Below are 15555 nucleotides of genomic sequence, written 5' to 3'. Positions count from 1 at the left end.
TAGGCAAAGTGATAAAAGTTGACAATGCCCTTTACAATCAGAAAAAAAATTATATATTTTTTAAATCTTTTTCATGACATTTGTAGTTGTTCTTACAAATAATATACTTTTTAATTATATATATTCACATTGTTGCATATAAAATTATTAATGCAATCAAACATAGTAGGTATTATAATTTAATTTTATTGAGATATAAATATTTGGGTTTTGGAAAATATTGTCATCAGGTGCATATTCCTATTTAACTATATTAGGATATAAGTATTTGGGTTTTGGAAAATATTTTGTCATTGTTTATAAAGGTGCATGAATATAACGTGGTTTGGTATTTTAATTTTAAATAAAACTTTGGGGACTTTCAGTGTAATAGAACTGCATGATAATACATGTTCTACTCGTGTAATTACTAAAGAGATAATTTGTTAACCACCATCATCAAGTATTACGTAATACTTGATGAAATTTCATGGGCAATATCATATTCTGTTGTTTAATTAATCAGTGTGTGGGAAAGGAACAAGTTAGGCCTACATGTGAAGTTGTTTTGGATTATTTTAAATTCACATTACAACTATATAGCTGTCTCGCTTAACCTAAATGTAATAGAAATACTAAATTACCATTTAAACTCGTGTATTGTTATTTAAATATTTATTTGTTGTTAATGGCACACTGATAAACAGCAAAATTAAAATGTTTACAATATTTTCTTATTAAAATGAAATGTTTGGTAAATAAAAATTTACATGAATTAAAAATTTACGATTCACATTATCTAAAGCTATAAACGAGGTAGCGAGACAGATATTATAGTTCCAATGATCTATATAATAATTATCTAAGATCTAACAATTGAACACCTCGTTCTGATAAATGCACATTCAATGTATATTACTTACTAATTTTGTTTCTTTTTTCGACTACCCTCCCCGATGTTTGGCGTCAGGAGTTTGACGAGGCAAGGAATAATTAATATTATAAGTGTTGGTTTTGTGAAATGTTTTCGTTTGGCATTTGTTCGTTCTACGCTTCGCATGTAATAAGTGTCTGTTCGTGTCGTTATAGGTATACAAGAGCATATATGTAGATTCGAAAACAAGGGTTCAGTTTTTTAGTATACATATCTGAGTCATCTATTATCAAAGGCGGCAATCTGTGCATTTGGACAAAAAAATGTTATTGATATGTCAATACAGATTGATTTGAATATAATCGTCTCCTTCAAAGAATACGGTTCAAAACCTGCATTAAATAATGGTTAATACTTAACCTGTTATTTATCTAAGATGTCGTTCCGAAGAGTTTTGTGACTGCCAATGGAATACTAAGTCAATAATTCGTTTTTCTGATTTACCAATAATTATCCAAAAGTCAGATTGCCGGCTTTGATAATAGTCGACTCATCTGATTTACATTGTTTTATCTATGGGCTGCGATATGAGTCTACTCAATGCGAGTTTTTTAACGATCTCGATCGCGTAAAAGTTAACTCAAATTTGTATCGAGTTAGAACAGCTTCCATACATTTGCCGCTAGGGGCGCTGTTCCAACTCCATACAAGTTTGAGTTAACTTTTACGTGATCGAAAAGTTAAAAAACTCGCACTATGCCCGCAGTAACATCCGAGCTTGTCTGATCATATTAGGGCAACACAAAAATTATTTGCTTAAAATCGAATTATAATTTATTGTCTCGGCATATTGAAATTGGCTTGAAATAAGATTTTTTGATTGCTTTGCCGCATAAATGAATGGGATCTCTGAAGTAGAATGCGCTAGAGAGCTCACGTTTGAGATTCCATTGGAAATGATAATATGCTGTCAACTAAACGTGTGCTGAGCTTAGTTTTGTTTGTAGAAATGTGATGTTATAGGTTCAGGAGTAATAGTTACGAATGAATCTACTTTAATTTATAGGCTTTCTTTCTTTGATATTTACTGGGTTTTTTTCTTTATTTTATTCATATTTACTTTCTATCGTTGAGTTTATTGCTTATTTATATTTGTTATACGTTTTGTGTTTGATACTAAACAAAAAAAGAAATAAGAAAAATACTGTATCTTTTACGGTAAAAGGTACTGTTTCTTTTACGGTACATTAAAAAAAAAACACCAAAAGTTTTAACTCAATGAATCTGACATTGGTGTTCGGTTAAAATGGAAATAGTTTTTATTAAATTAAATATACTTTAAAATTATTTTTGAACTATTTAAAACTATACTGAGACCTTAGAACTTATATCTCAAGGCGCATTTACGTTGTAGATGTCTATGGGCTCTAATAACCACTTGACACCAGGTGGGCTGTGCGTTCGTCCACGCATCTAAGCAATAAAAAAAAAAGTTTTTTTTAGTAACCTAATAAATAGTCTAATGTGTGCGATTGTCCTTTTAAGAAACCGTATGTAAGGGTCTCCGATTTTCGAACAGGCAAGCCCAGGAGCTGACAGAGAGAACGTCGTCAGAGCAAGCGGCCGCCATCAAGCAGCCCCTGACGGAGGTCAACGCTCGCTGGTCGGCCTTGCTCCGCGGCATGGTGGAGCGCCAGCAGCAACTGGAGAAGGCGCTGCTGAGACTCGGGCAGCTCCAGCACGCCCTGCAGGAGCTCCTCGCGTGGATACAGAACACCACAGACACTTTGGACACGTTGAAACCGGTTAGTTAATATCCATTTGTTATTCGATTATTGTATCGGTAGGCAGCGGCTTGGCTCTGGCCCCTGGCATTGCTGAAGTCCATGGGCGACGGTAACCACTCACCATCAGGTGGGCCGTATGCTCGTCTGCCTACAAGGGCAATAAAAAAAATATCTGTCGGAGAAACCACATTATTAACACCATCATCAGACATCATAGGGGCGAATAGGGTGATCGAGCTAAGAGAAATATTGAGTACACCAATCACGTTTGCTATCTTAGAATAATTTAGAAATCTTCTATTGACGTTAGCAAACAAAAACGAATGACAGTTCTTAGGACGGAGGCACCGCTCATCAAGAAGGCTGGTTGGGAAGTGTGATGGCGTCTACGCGCCTCGTACTATCACCTCCGTGATTGTTGCATAGTGTTGGAGGCGTCATATATGATTTTACAACATCCCGTTATCTCTTAAAGAAATATGACAATATTTTAAATTAATGAAGCGAACATTTAGTTTTCACATGTCTAAAAACACATGATGGGGACAGCATTAAAATAGTTTGGTTGTTTGTTCACGTGCAGGTGGCAGGTGACCCCCAGGTGCTGGAGGTGGAGCTGGCCAAGCTGAAGGTGCTGGTGAACGACATAGCGGCGCACCAGGCCAGCGTCGACACGCTCAACGACGCCGGCGCGCAGATCGTGCACCACGGTATGTGCCCGCCATGCGCCCGCCACGCGCCCGCCACGTGCCCGCCACGCGCCCGCACCCCTCGGCCATATAGCATCTACATACACTAAGCTAGATCACTCCTTATATGCTAATTACGTAATATCCAGAATGTTGTCGACAAGATAACTTGGAAGCATGCAGATTATAGCGTGATCTTATGTCCATCGCATATGTTTTTTGTGTTACATAACCGGAAATAATGAATTTCGTTATACAAAACCCAAGGTTATATTTCGTTTTGATCGTCAATCTAATATGAAAACGATATGTGCAATTTATTCGATTAGTCATATTATATTAACAGAGATCTTACCAATACCTTTTTATATCTGTTTTATAGTAAAACAATATACTTCTTTTTTGTGCAGGTACCGAAGAAGCGGGCGAGACGGCCGAAAAACTGGCAACACTAAACAAAAAATGGCGCGAACTACAACAAAAAGCAAGAGACAGACAAACTGAGCTCGAGGACGCGCTCAGAGAAGCACAGAGGTAAAATTATAAACGAAATAATAAACATTTCAATATATTATATTACTTTTCACTATTCAAAAGTGTATTAAATCTATCTTACAACAGATGTGACACACAACACAGACAACACAGAAATGACTTACTAAGAATGTGCTAATTGCGATAAAAGGCCAAACCAAAACAGTAAAAAAATCACCTAAAAAAAGATTAAACGAATTTTTATTGAGACAATCAACTAGCATGTTTCCTAGTTTTCGGAACTGAGGCAAACATCAAAACAGCTCAAATGAAGTTAATACAAAATAAAAAGCAGCAATTACTGCGTAAACAGGGTCTATTACACATTATTGTGTCACGCCCTCTCACTTGAAAGTGTTGTGAACGGGCCAAGTTTATTATATGTTAAATTTGTGGTAATGAGTGCGACTTATTATTAGTTTATGCATAGATAACTTTAGGGCGAAATACAGATTATATATATTAAATATTATATATAGTATTTAAATTAAATTATTATAATTAATAATTGTTAATTTTAAAGATCCCAGAACTGATAAATCTAATAAATAAAATATATTTTTCCGATATATTCTACGTGGAAGAAAAATTCAGAGCACTTATCATGATTGTTTTTTCACATAGTTTCAATGCGGAAATCGGTGACCTGCTGTCGTGGCTGTCCGAAGTGGACGGCGTCATCGCGGCCTCCAAGCCCGTCGGGGGGCTCCCGGAGACCGCCTCCGAGCAGCTGGAGAGGTTCATGGTGAGCAAAGGATATTTACTAACACTTAGTAACTGTACGTCCACACGAGCGTCCAGCTCACCACATTGAACTCACAATATAAGTTTATAAACGTCAGCGCCAAAAAAAACGGAAAAAAACATCAACTGTAAAATATATGAATAGTAAAGATTGTTATAAAACTTTACTGCCACAAGTGTGCTTAGTGCGAGTATTTTAACGTTCTCGATAGCGTAAAAGTTAGCTCATATTTGTATGAAATGGGATCGTTTGCGTACGTTTGCCGCTAGGGGCGCTGTTCCAACTGCTTACAAATATGAGTTAACTTTTACTGGTGGTAGGACCTCTTGTGAGTCCGCACGGGTGGGTACCACCGCCCCGCCTATTTCTGCCGTGAACCAGTAATGCGTTTCGGTTTGAAGGGTGGGACAGCCGTTGTAACTACACTGAGACCTTAGAACTTATATCTCAAGGTGTGTGGCGCATTTACGTTGTAGATGTCTATGGGTTCCAGTAACCACTTAACACCAGGTGGACTGCGAGCTCGTCCACACATCTAGGCAATAAAAAAAAAAATAAAAAAAAAAAAAAAACTTTTACGCTATCGAGAACGTTAGGAAACTCGCACTAAGCACACAGCTTCTAAAAATCTCCAGTATTTCAGTGAACAGAATACTTTAGCCGGTTGCGACATTAATTACAAAGCCACGGACGGCCATTTAAGACTTGATATTTTCAGGGACGAGGCATCACCTGTCACCACTATCCCCGATAGACATATCCCATTTATGCAGCATGAAGCTGGTGACGCTCTTGATGTTTCTACCTTTTTTTTAATGCTTAGATGGGTAGACGAGCTCACAGCTCACCTGGTGTTAAGTGATTACTAGAACCCATAGACATTTATAACGTAAATGGCGCCTCCCACCTTGAGATATAAGTTCTAAGGTCTCAGTCATAGTTATAACAGCTGCCTCACCCTTTAAACCGAAACGCATTAATGCTTCACGGCAAAAATAAGCAGGGCGGTGGTATCTACCCGTGCGGACTCCCAAGAGGTCCTACCGCCAGTAAAAGTTATTAATTTTCTTATTAAATATTAATAAAAATACGTTTAGTTTTGTGGGGTAAGCTGGAGGAGGCCTATACCCGAAGTGGTGTTCCAATGACATATGTTTTATATTTGTCACTTTTAAGAAAAACTTGCCTTTTGGTAAGATGTTGGAAATAAAAAAAAAAGTTTTAGGTTTTGTTGGGAGGGTTTATTTTATTTTATTTTTATTGCCCTTGTAGGCAGACGAGCATACGGCCCACCTGATGGTGAGTGGTTACCGTCGCCCATGGACTTCAGCAATGCCAGGGGCAGAGCCAAACCGCTGCCTACCGCTTAATACCTTTTGTTTTTAATTAATGTCTAATTATATGTCTATCTAAAAAAAACTAGGAGGTGTACAGTGAAATAGAAGAGAACCGTCCCAAAGTCGAAGCCGTGCTGCAGCAGGGACAGGAGTACATCAAGCGGCAGGAGAAACCCAACCCGACCTCGCAGCTCAACCACAGCCTCAAGACCTTGAAGTCCCGATGGGATAATGTCACTGCCAGGTCAATAACGAGCTTAACTGTCAAAATATAAGATCTCTTTTACTTAATTCGATGAAACTGACAGCTTGGAAAATGACAATATTAAGGGTATTTTTTTTATTGCTTAGATCGGTGGACGAGCTCACAGCCCACCTGATGTTAAGTGGTTACTGGAGCCCATAGACATCTACAGCGTAAATGCGCCACCCACCTTGAGATATAAGTTCTGAGGTCTCAATTATAGTTACAACGGCTGCCCCACCCTGCATACCGAAACGCATTACTGCTTCACGGCAGAAATAGGAGGGGTGATGGTACCTACCCGTGCGGACTCACGAGAGGTCCTACCACCAGTAAAAATTTGAATTTCAATTAGAATAAAGAAATAAAACTCATTGTAATAATAGCAGTATAGATAAGACGACTACAATACTTAACCTGGTTTTTAATTTACCATTACATACAAACAGAGCATCAGACAAGAAGATCAAGTTGGAGATAGCTCTGAAGGAGGCGACGGAGTTCCACGACGCGCTGCAGGCCTTCGTGGACTGGCTCACCGCCGCGGAGAAGACCCTCACCTCCGCCAAGCCGGTCTCCAGGGTCATGGAAACCTTGCTCAGTGAGTTGCCTCGCCGTAAATGGGCCGACCAGCTGACGGCTCATCTTCTACTCTCTCTCTCGCGCTCATTTATATATTCCTAGTGTAGGGGAATGATACCCCGCCCCGCTTAGATTACTATGCATTTATAGTAATGAGCAACATACGTTAGTCAGTCCGTGGTTAACGTGCAGCGATCCACCGCGGTCGCTGACGTGAATAAACATGTAATTATACGTAGTGTTTTATTGACCACTCTGATGAGGTTTCCGGAGGAGAGCGCACAGTAAACCCTCAGCATCACCAATAAACCTCACACTAGTAAACAAAACAAAACCTATATGTTCTAAGTTAGCGGACGGTTAGCGTGGTATGGACTTGTGATGCGTAGAAAGGAGATGCATGTGACTAGGAGATGTAAGGAAATGGTAGTGCAAGGTAGAGGGGGAAGAGGTCGACCGAAGAGCATATGGATGGAGTGTGTGGTTGATGATATGAGAGAGAGAGGAGTGAGTGTTGAGCTAACGGCTGATAGAGGAGAATGGAATAGAAAAATCTGTGCCGACCCCACCTAGTGGGATAAGGTGAAGAAAAAGAAAAATATAGTAAAGATAGTACATGTTATATAACTATATGTTATTCTGCTATATGTGTATAGACAGACATACATAATGGATGACATTCTCTTTCTCTCTCTTTCCCTCGCTCTCTTTCTCTCACACTTTATGTCATAATGTAGGTACATTTAAACAAAACCTTATAAGTAGTGAAGACTTGTCAAATTATGCACATAGCTCAGAAACAACAAATGATTCCTAAACTCTCTATCCAGCCCAAATCGAAGAGCACAAGAGCTTCCAAAAGGAGGTGTCCACGCACCGGGAGACCATGCTGCAGTTGGACAAGAAGGGAACACACCTCAAGTACTTCAGCCAGAAGCAGGACGTGATCCTCATTAAGAACTTGCTGGTCTCCGTACAGCATCGCTGGGAGAGGGTCGTCTCCAAGTCTGCCGAAAGGACCAGGGCCCTCGACCATGGCTTCAAAGAGGCTAAGGAGTTCAGTGACATGTGGTAGGTTCACTAAAGCACAATCTAAACCCATCTGGTGTCTCTCAATGAAATTTGATGCGATGAATAAATGCACCTTTTAATTTTTGTACAGTAACTAAGAAATAAACGTATTATTATAATTATCAAATTAATACATATGGTATATAAATTATTATAAAAAAGTTAGCACGTGATTTTTTTTATCATAGAACAAGTGTGATAAGCTCTTTAGTCTTAGACTGGTGGTAGAACTTCTTGTGAGTCCGCACGGGTAGGTACCACCACCCCGCCTATTTCTGCCGTGAAGCAGTAACGCGTTTCGGTTTGAAGGGTGGGGCAGCCGTTGTAACTTTACTGAGACCTTAGAACTTGTATCTCAAGGTGGGTGGCGCATTTACGTTGTAGATGTCCATGGGCTCCAGTAACCACTTAACACCAGGTGGGCTGTGAGCACGTCCACCCACCTAAGCAATTAAAAAAAAAAGAAAAAAAAAGCCTTTAATTTTGTTAATAGATAGGCATGAAGTTCCATCTGGTGTTAAGTGGTACGGGAGTCAACACATAGACAACAAAGTGAATGCGACAATATCGCTCCATTCACAAGTACATACAGCTTTTAATTTCATCACACAATGACTTGGAGCTTCAGCTCGAAGAACCAACTTAAAGCTATCCTACTGCAAGCTACGTAATGTTTTCTTGTAATAACTTGATGATGGGACATGACCCTATCGAACCACAAGCGCCACCTCTAAAATAGACTTTAATGCGCAATGCTTTAAAGCTTATATTCTTTGTTCAGGAACAACCTGATGAATTGGCTGAACGAGACCGAGGAGCAGCTGGACCAACTGAACTCGGAGGCGACGGTCAACGACCCTGATAAGATCAAACAGAGGTGCGTATTAACTTCGAGGGTGCTTGAGAATCTTTAATCAATCTATACTAGACCTCTAAGACCTCTTATGAGTCCGCGCGGGTAGGTACCACCGCCCTGCCTATTTCTGTCGTGAAGCAGTAATGCGTTTCGGTTTGAAGGGCGGAGCAGTCGTTGTAACCATACTTGAGACCATAGAACTTATATCTCAAGGTGGGTCGCGCATTTACGTTGTAGATTTCTATGGGCTCCAGTAACCACTTAACACCAGGTGGGCTGTTAGCTCGTTCACGCATCTAAGCAATAAAAAAAAAAACAATCTATACTAATATTTAAAAAGTGATAATATTAGGTCAGGAAGTGAGTGAATGACACAGGCTACCTTTTATCGTAAACATCTCATTCCCACGGGAAACTGTACTAACGCTTTTTATTGCCCATGGGAGCGAACCTGCATGTAATAGCTAGTTGGATAGTATCAGTCAAACACACTATAGCTCTTGTCGTTATTTTGTGTTTAAATACGCAATCTAAGGCGAAACTGCAATAAAAAATAAACGATAAAGAAATTGTGAAATTTAACACAAATATTTATAGTTTTTTAATAATCTATATCTATACTTCTATACTAATATATAAATCTACAGTGGTTTTTACGGATGTTCCGTTATAACTACTGAACCATGCATCCGATTGACTTGAAACTTGGTATCCATGTAGAGAATACATGTACTTAATGGACAGGCTAATATTTATATGAGTGTTAGACTCCGTAATAATAATAACAATAAATAATAATGTTAATTTTAAATGCCCAGCGAAGCGGGCGAGTACGGCTAGTCATATCTATATCTGTATATTTAGAATAGCTTTAAAGGATTCAGAAATGTAGGATGCGCTTTCCATCTAAGGGGATATCGTCAAACGCCTTTCTTTTAGGAAATTATCAAACCTAAATTGAATCAAGATATAAAAAAAACAAAGCGGTAGGCAGCGGCTTGGCTCTGCCCCTGGCATTGCTGGAGTGCATCGGCGTCGGTAACCACTCACCATCAGGTGGGCCGTATGCTCTTCTGCCTACAAGGGGAATAAAAAAAAAGCGTGTACGGTCTTTACATAGACCTATATAGTAGGGACACGACATATTGTTCTATACGTACAATTGTTTATATAAATAGCACCCATTTTGAAGGCACACACATAAACATATATCTATCTCGTTCTTACTCAGCACTTTAACTCGCAGGAAAACAATATAACAGTATTTCAGTGCGTACATAAAATGAAACTTGAATATACGTAAATGTCTCCGTCTCTGTCTAATGAGGCCGAAAATCCGCCATGTTTAGCGCGCCAAATGTCATTGTCACGTCAGTTCGGCCGTCTGTTTTGGGTTGTACATTATTTATTGACTTTGATATCGATTAAATATGATTGCTATGATGATTAAATAAAATTTCTAGTTTTATCATGCTTAAAACATACAAAAATAATAATTAAAACATATTTTATAGGATCTCAAGAAAGTCGATGCCCCAAAACTATTATCTATATATATTTAAATTCATTATGGAGCCTTCATCCGAAAGATAGATTATACACTTATTATATTTGAATCCGAAATATCGGTCACCATTTTTCGGTCGGAATCTATTCATCATGACACTAATCATAAATACCTCTTTAAAATATGTCATCAAAATATTTAGACATTCTGTTTAGATATTTCGGGAAAAAGGCTACCGACAAAATCTCTTCGGAACTATTTAAATAAAATAGTTTTATTCCGCAGTGAGTAAAACACTAAATTCGTTAAATATATATAAATAAGTCACAAGGAATGACGTTTGTAATTTAATTAACGAATAAATGTTCTGTAGGTGTTTTTTTTATCAGGCGGTCCCTTGATAAGTTTAAAATTTGCGTGCGGTGTGGTAGTGCGGTGCATCTTCCTTGAGGTGCGCTGCGGTAGTGTGTTACGGACTTTAGAGTCAGCAAAACAATTAAAATAGATTGTAATAGTCTAAGAAGAACACGTACTCAAAATACGATAACATTCAGCATGCTAGAAATGGGCTGATGGCACTGTACTATGCCATATCTATAAGTTTTGCGTCAAACGACAACTTTATAAAATCAGTGTAGCAAATTTTAAAAATCGTCATATCGTTTACTTGGAAAATTTGAAGCACGAACTCGTCTTAGATTTCACATAATATCTAAATCACATCATCTTTGCACATAACAATATACTTACTTCCTATTAAAGTATAAATTCTACAAATACATTCATACTCAACAATATTTAAAATAAAATAAGCCAAGCACGTTTATCGATAAAACCTACTAACATTAAAATCTTCTGGGCAGCACTAAAACCGCCATGTTTTGTGGCCAGATGACGTCACAGTGGCACGAATTATTGGTTGACGTTTCATTTCCATAGGTTTCCTACTTCAATGGGTCTTTATGAACGACCTTTACATTAGGCAGAACACTTATTCGTTTGTCACTAGGGAGTTTGAAAAAAAAAACGAAGTAGATTAATCAATATCCTTCCACAGATTAAACAAACACCGCGAGTTCCAAAAGGCTCTGGCTTCCAAACAGCCAGCCTACGACCTCACTATGAAGACCGGCAAGCATCTCAAGGACAAGGCTCCCAAGGGCGACGAGAACCCGCTGAAGACAATGATAACGGATATGAAGACGAAATGGACAACCGTGTGCTCTAAGGCTGTTGACAGGTGAATGCTTTGACCACGGCGTCTTTATAAATTTGTTTTTCTTTCTGTCAAAGTGCACAATAATTTTTGGGTTCTCCAAAAAGTCCAGTATAACCAGTTCTACCTCATCTCGTTTCATTTAATTTCCTCCCAATTGATTAAAGTTTCAAATTAATCAACTTTATTATATTTCGCTTCACATAATTTTTCATATTATAACAGTTTAAAAGAAGAAAATATAAGACTTAGCTTAAAGGTCTCGTTACCAGGCCGTAAAACCTACAAAAAAAGTAACCGATAGGATAAACTTCAAATAAAACACGAATGTGCCATTATAACTTAGCTAATACAGTGTTAATGACTGTAAAGGAAGGTAACCATTCATAGAGTGCACAATAGATTCATCAATAGACAAAAAAATATATTAAAAAAACCGTTTTGTATTTCATTACACTGAGGCCTTCTTATTTTTGTTTAATAAACCGTACCAACAGTTATTATAAGTTATTAATTTAAAATCGCTCGTTTTTGATGTCACATTAATAAAGATCTGAGGAATGGTTTTATATTCTATTTTTTTGAACAGGCAACGGAAACTGGAAGAGGCGCTGCTGTACTCGGGACAGTTCAAAGACGCCATGTCGGCGCTGCTGGACTGGCTCAAAAAGCAACAGAAGCTTCTGGAAGGAGACGCGCCTGTGCACGGCGACCTGGACACCGTGATGGCGCTGATCGAACAACATAAAGTAAATTAATACATTACAATACAATATGCGGTAGGCACCGGCTTGGCTCTGCCCCGGACATTGCTGAAGTCCATGGGCGACGGTAACCACTCACCCTCAGATGGGCCGTATGCTCGTCTGTCTACAAGGGCAATAAAAAAAAAGTGCAAAAGAACCTCTCCCGAAGCGAGCTTATTTTTTTTCCTACCTATGCTGATAGCTTTGAGAGGCTATTTCAGCTCCGCCCTAACATATAGGTGAACTCAAGGGGCTCAAACCGGAGTGTGGCTAACACTGGCCCTACCTAGCAAGAGCAGTGCTTCGCAGAATCTACCACCGGATCGGAAACGCGACCCACTGAGAAGATCCGGCGAGAAACTCAGTGGGCTGTTGTGTCTATGGGCTAATTAGCTCGTGGAGGCCTTCGTCGCAAGCGATCGAGCTTGACGAGAATGACGCCTATAAAATTTTTAAATTTAATACTAGAAGAACGTGTTTGTTGGTTCGTTTATACGTCCGCGCGTCTCTTATATGATTAATTTTGAGCTTTGTACAATTCAGCTTCATGTTAGTTCCGTCGACGTACGACAGATGGCGTACGAGTAGTTTAACAAAATTAGTGTGTTTTAAATATCCAGTAACGATCATAGAAAGGACCATGTATGTACTGGAAATATAAAAATGGTCTTAAAAATCGTAATAACACATTCTGAGTGATCGTGTCTTGTCGTAGCAATTCGAAGAGGACCTGCATTCGCGCGAGCAGCAGATGCAGTCCGTCACCAAGACCGGCCGGGACCTGGAGGCCACCGTGAGTACCAGCAACAGCCTTTTTTTTATTGCTTAGATGGGTAGAGTACTGGAGCCCATAGACATCTATAATGTAAAAGCGCCATCCACCTTGAGATATAAGCTCTAAGGTCTCAGTATAGTTACAACGGCTGCCCCACCCTTCAAACCGAAACGCATTACTGCTTCACGGCAGAAATAGGCAGGGCAGTGGTGCCTACCCGCGCGGACTCGCAAGAGGTCCTACTTACTACCAGTAAATTTTTTTCTGACTGACTTGTCCCCGAGATCAATGATTGAAAACTTAGGTCCAATGTATTCCTAAGGGAATTTTTGTAACGTCATATTGATAATCGATCATTTGAAGCGCTTGAGGGTAGTCCATAACGAATTCTTGGTTTTTATTGAATTAATGAAAATTTAAAAATCAATAAAAATAGTTAGTGCCTCAAAATTCATTAAACATGGACCATTTAATTTAATTCGTAAAACTAATTGTTGTGTATGCTTAGCCTTAGTACTACCAAAACCACAACAATATATTAGTGTAGTATTTTCATCACGAGATCCCCTTGTTCTATGTTCATTTCGCGATTACACAACCCTAATCAAATCTCGAACTACAAAATTACGAAAAGTGGAAAATTCTTAGTTTAATCCTTAAATATTGAATGCTTAATATACATATTTTTTTCTTCCAAATAACATTAAAACAAAATAACATTGTTTATATTTAGGTGCCACTGGAAGACGCCGCCAACATCCGCCAACAAGGCAGCGAACTGAAGCAACTGTGGGACAGTGTACTCATCCTCAGCGAGAGGAAAGCGCACAAGTTGGAGGGCGCACTCAAAGAGGTCACTATTTTAATTAAAAACAATTTTAGAGAAAAAAAACGTATGCAATACACTCGTGGTAAAAGTGAAACCTTCAAAAAGTAAAAAATAAAATTATCATAAATGTCTAAGTACAAGTAAAATTTTGTGCTGGTGATATTCTTAACTTGACGTATTATTCTAAATTAAAATTCATTACAAGAGAGTTCATACACGGTAATAATAAAAAATCTTATACAATGTATAATGCTTCCTATCTCATTTTCTCCCACTTCAATTCTTATGTATTTATGTCTCTGTCTCTTTTTACTGTCGCTTTTTCGTTTCATCGACTTTCAAATTACAACGACGCTAAAAAAGTTTTCATTACAAATTCGTTACAATAATTCGTCCAGTATAAACTAAAATACCATGAAACTGTAAATAGTGATTTATGTACCACAATAAATAACATTGAAAAAAAAAACAGCATTAGAATTCGTAAATATTAAAATGAATGAATGAGTGAATGAACGAATGAATAAACAAAGTTAATTGAACCAGGCGGAAAAGCTGCATCGCTCTGTGAACATGCTCCTGGAGTGGCTATCGGACGCGGAGACCAAGCTTCGCTTCTCGGGCCAGCTCCCCGAAGGCGACGAGGAGACGCAGCAGCAGATACGGGACCACGAGCGCTTCGTGCGCGAACTCAACGAGAAGAAGCAGGACAAGGACGAGACCATCACGCTGGCTCACTCTATCCTGAGCAAGGCGCACACCGACGCCGTCACCGTCATCAAGCACTGGATCACCATCATACAGAGCCGCTGGGACGAGGTGAGCACCCGGACCCTCTCGACTCGTTCACGAACTCACACGCACACACACACACGCGCACACACACACACACACACACACTCACACACACACACACACACACACACACACACACACACACACACCCGCGCGCACACACACACACCCGCGCACACACACACACACACACACCCGTGCGCACACACACACACACACACACACACACACACACACACACACACACCCGCGGGCAAACGCACGCAAACGCACACACACGCACACACACAATCCATTCTAAAACTGAAGAACAAATCAAAACATTTGTTTTAGTGGAAACAAGATTTCCTGTATCCTCATAAACAGATGTTTATGTTTAGTAGCAGTGGGCACTTTATGACCCCCTGGGGGTTGGATCACTATTTATTTAATCTTGTCTACTAATATAGCAAAAAAACCCAATGGTTCTTTTGTGAAGTATAGGTGATTCGTAGTCTCAATGCTATGTAGACTTTGAACTATGTTTCAAGAGAGCAGGCGGCATCCACGATGTGATTTCCATAGGCTCGACTGACCACTTAACGTTGAGTGAGTCGTGACACATAATAGGCAGTTAAAAACATAACGTTTGTATATTAGGTCAAAGTCCATCGCATATGTCTCTGTTTGCAGATAGAACAATCAAAATTAGGTGCAATTAGCATGTAATATTAGACATCTTATTCTCTACCAGTAAATCATTAATATGCGACTGAGTATAATGTCTCAAAAGCAAAAATACTTTTAATTTGTCCCGTTATCAATCTTATCTGCACAAATCACCTTGATTTCGAATCAAATCAAGGAAGGACTGCATAAAGAATAAGATTAATAAAGATAAATAAAAAATTAAATAAGCCGTCACCAAGCCAATCTTATCGTGGCAAAGATTGTAATTAAATGTCAATACATTTCAAACTTCAGCCAAATTTACATAATGCGTATTGTGG

At 39.0% G+C, this 15555-nt stretch overlaps 1 protein-coding gene across 50 annotated transcripts in view; it reads left to right on the top strand.

Annotated features, from left to right (window-relative positions):
- Positions 1–15555, top strand: part of LOC101742624 (dystonin) — a 357476-nt gene that overhangs the window by 316835 nt on the left and 25086 nt on the right. For 45 of the 50 annotated variants that reach the window (XM_062674251.1, XM_062674290.1, XM_038017952.2 and 42 more), the window contains 14 exons: positions 950–961; positions 2433–2658; positions 3224–3350; positions 3740–3863; positions 4488–4608; positions 6032–6189; positions 6639–6790; positions 7602–7842; positions 8624–8719; positions 11263–11445; positions 12011–12170; positions 12883–12960; positions 13676–13795; positions 14318–14590. In XM_062674251.1, coding sequence (XP_062530235.1) covers positions 950–961; positions 2433–2658; positions 3224–3350; positions 3740–3863; positions 4488–4608; positions 6032–6189; positions 6639–6790; positions 7602–7842; positions 8624–8719; positions 11263–11445; positions 12011–12170; positions 12883–12960; positions 13676–13795; positions 14318–14590 — 2071 coding nt within the window. The remainder of the gene's footprint in view (positions 1–949; positions 962–2432; positions 2659–3223; positions 3351–3739; positions 3864–4487; positions 4609–6031; positions 6190–6638; positions 6791–7601; positions 7843–8623; positions 8720–11262; positions 11446–12010; positions 12171–12882; positions 12961–13675; positions 13796–14317; positions 14591–15555) is intronic. The other 5 variants (XM_062674292.1, XM_062674291.1, XM_062674250.1 and 2 more) reach the window with 1 other exon arrangement.

The sequence above is a fragment of the Bombyx mori genome, chromosome 20 (genome assembly GCF_030269925.1).
Source record: "Bombyx mori chromosome 20, ASM3026992v2".
NCBI lineage: Eukaryota > Metazoa > Arthropoda > Insecta > Lepidoptera > Bombycidae > Bombyx > Bombyx mori.
This window is presented reverse-complemented; position numbering and strand designations above follow the sequence as displayed.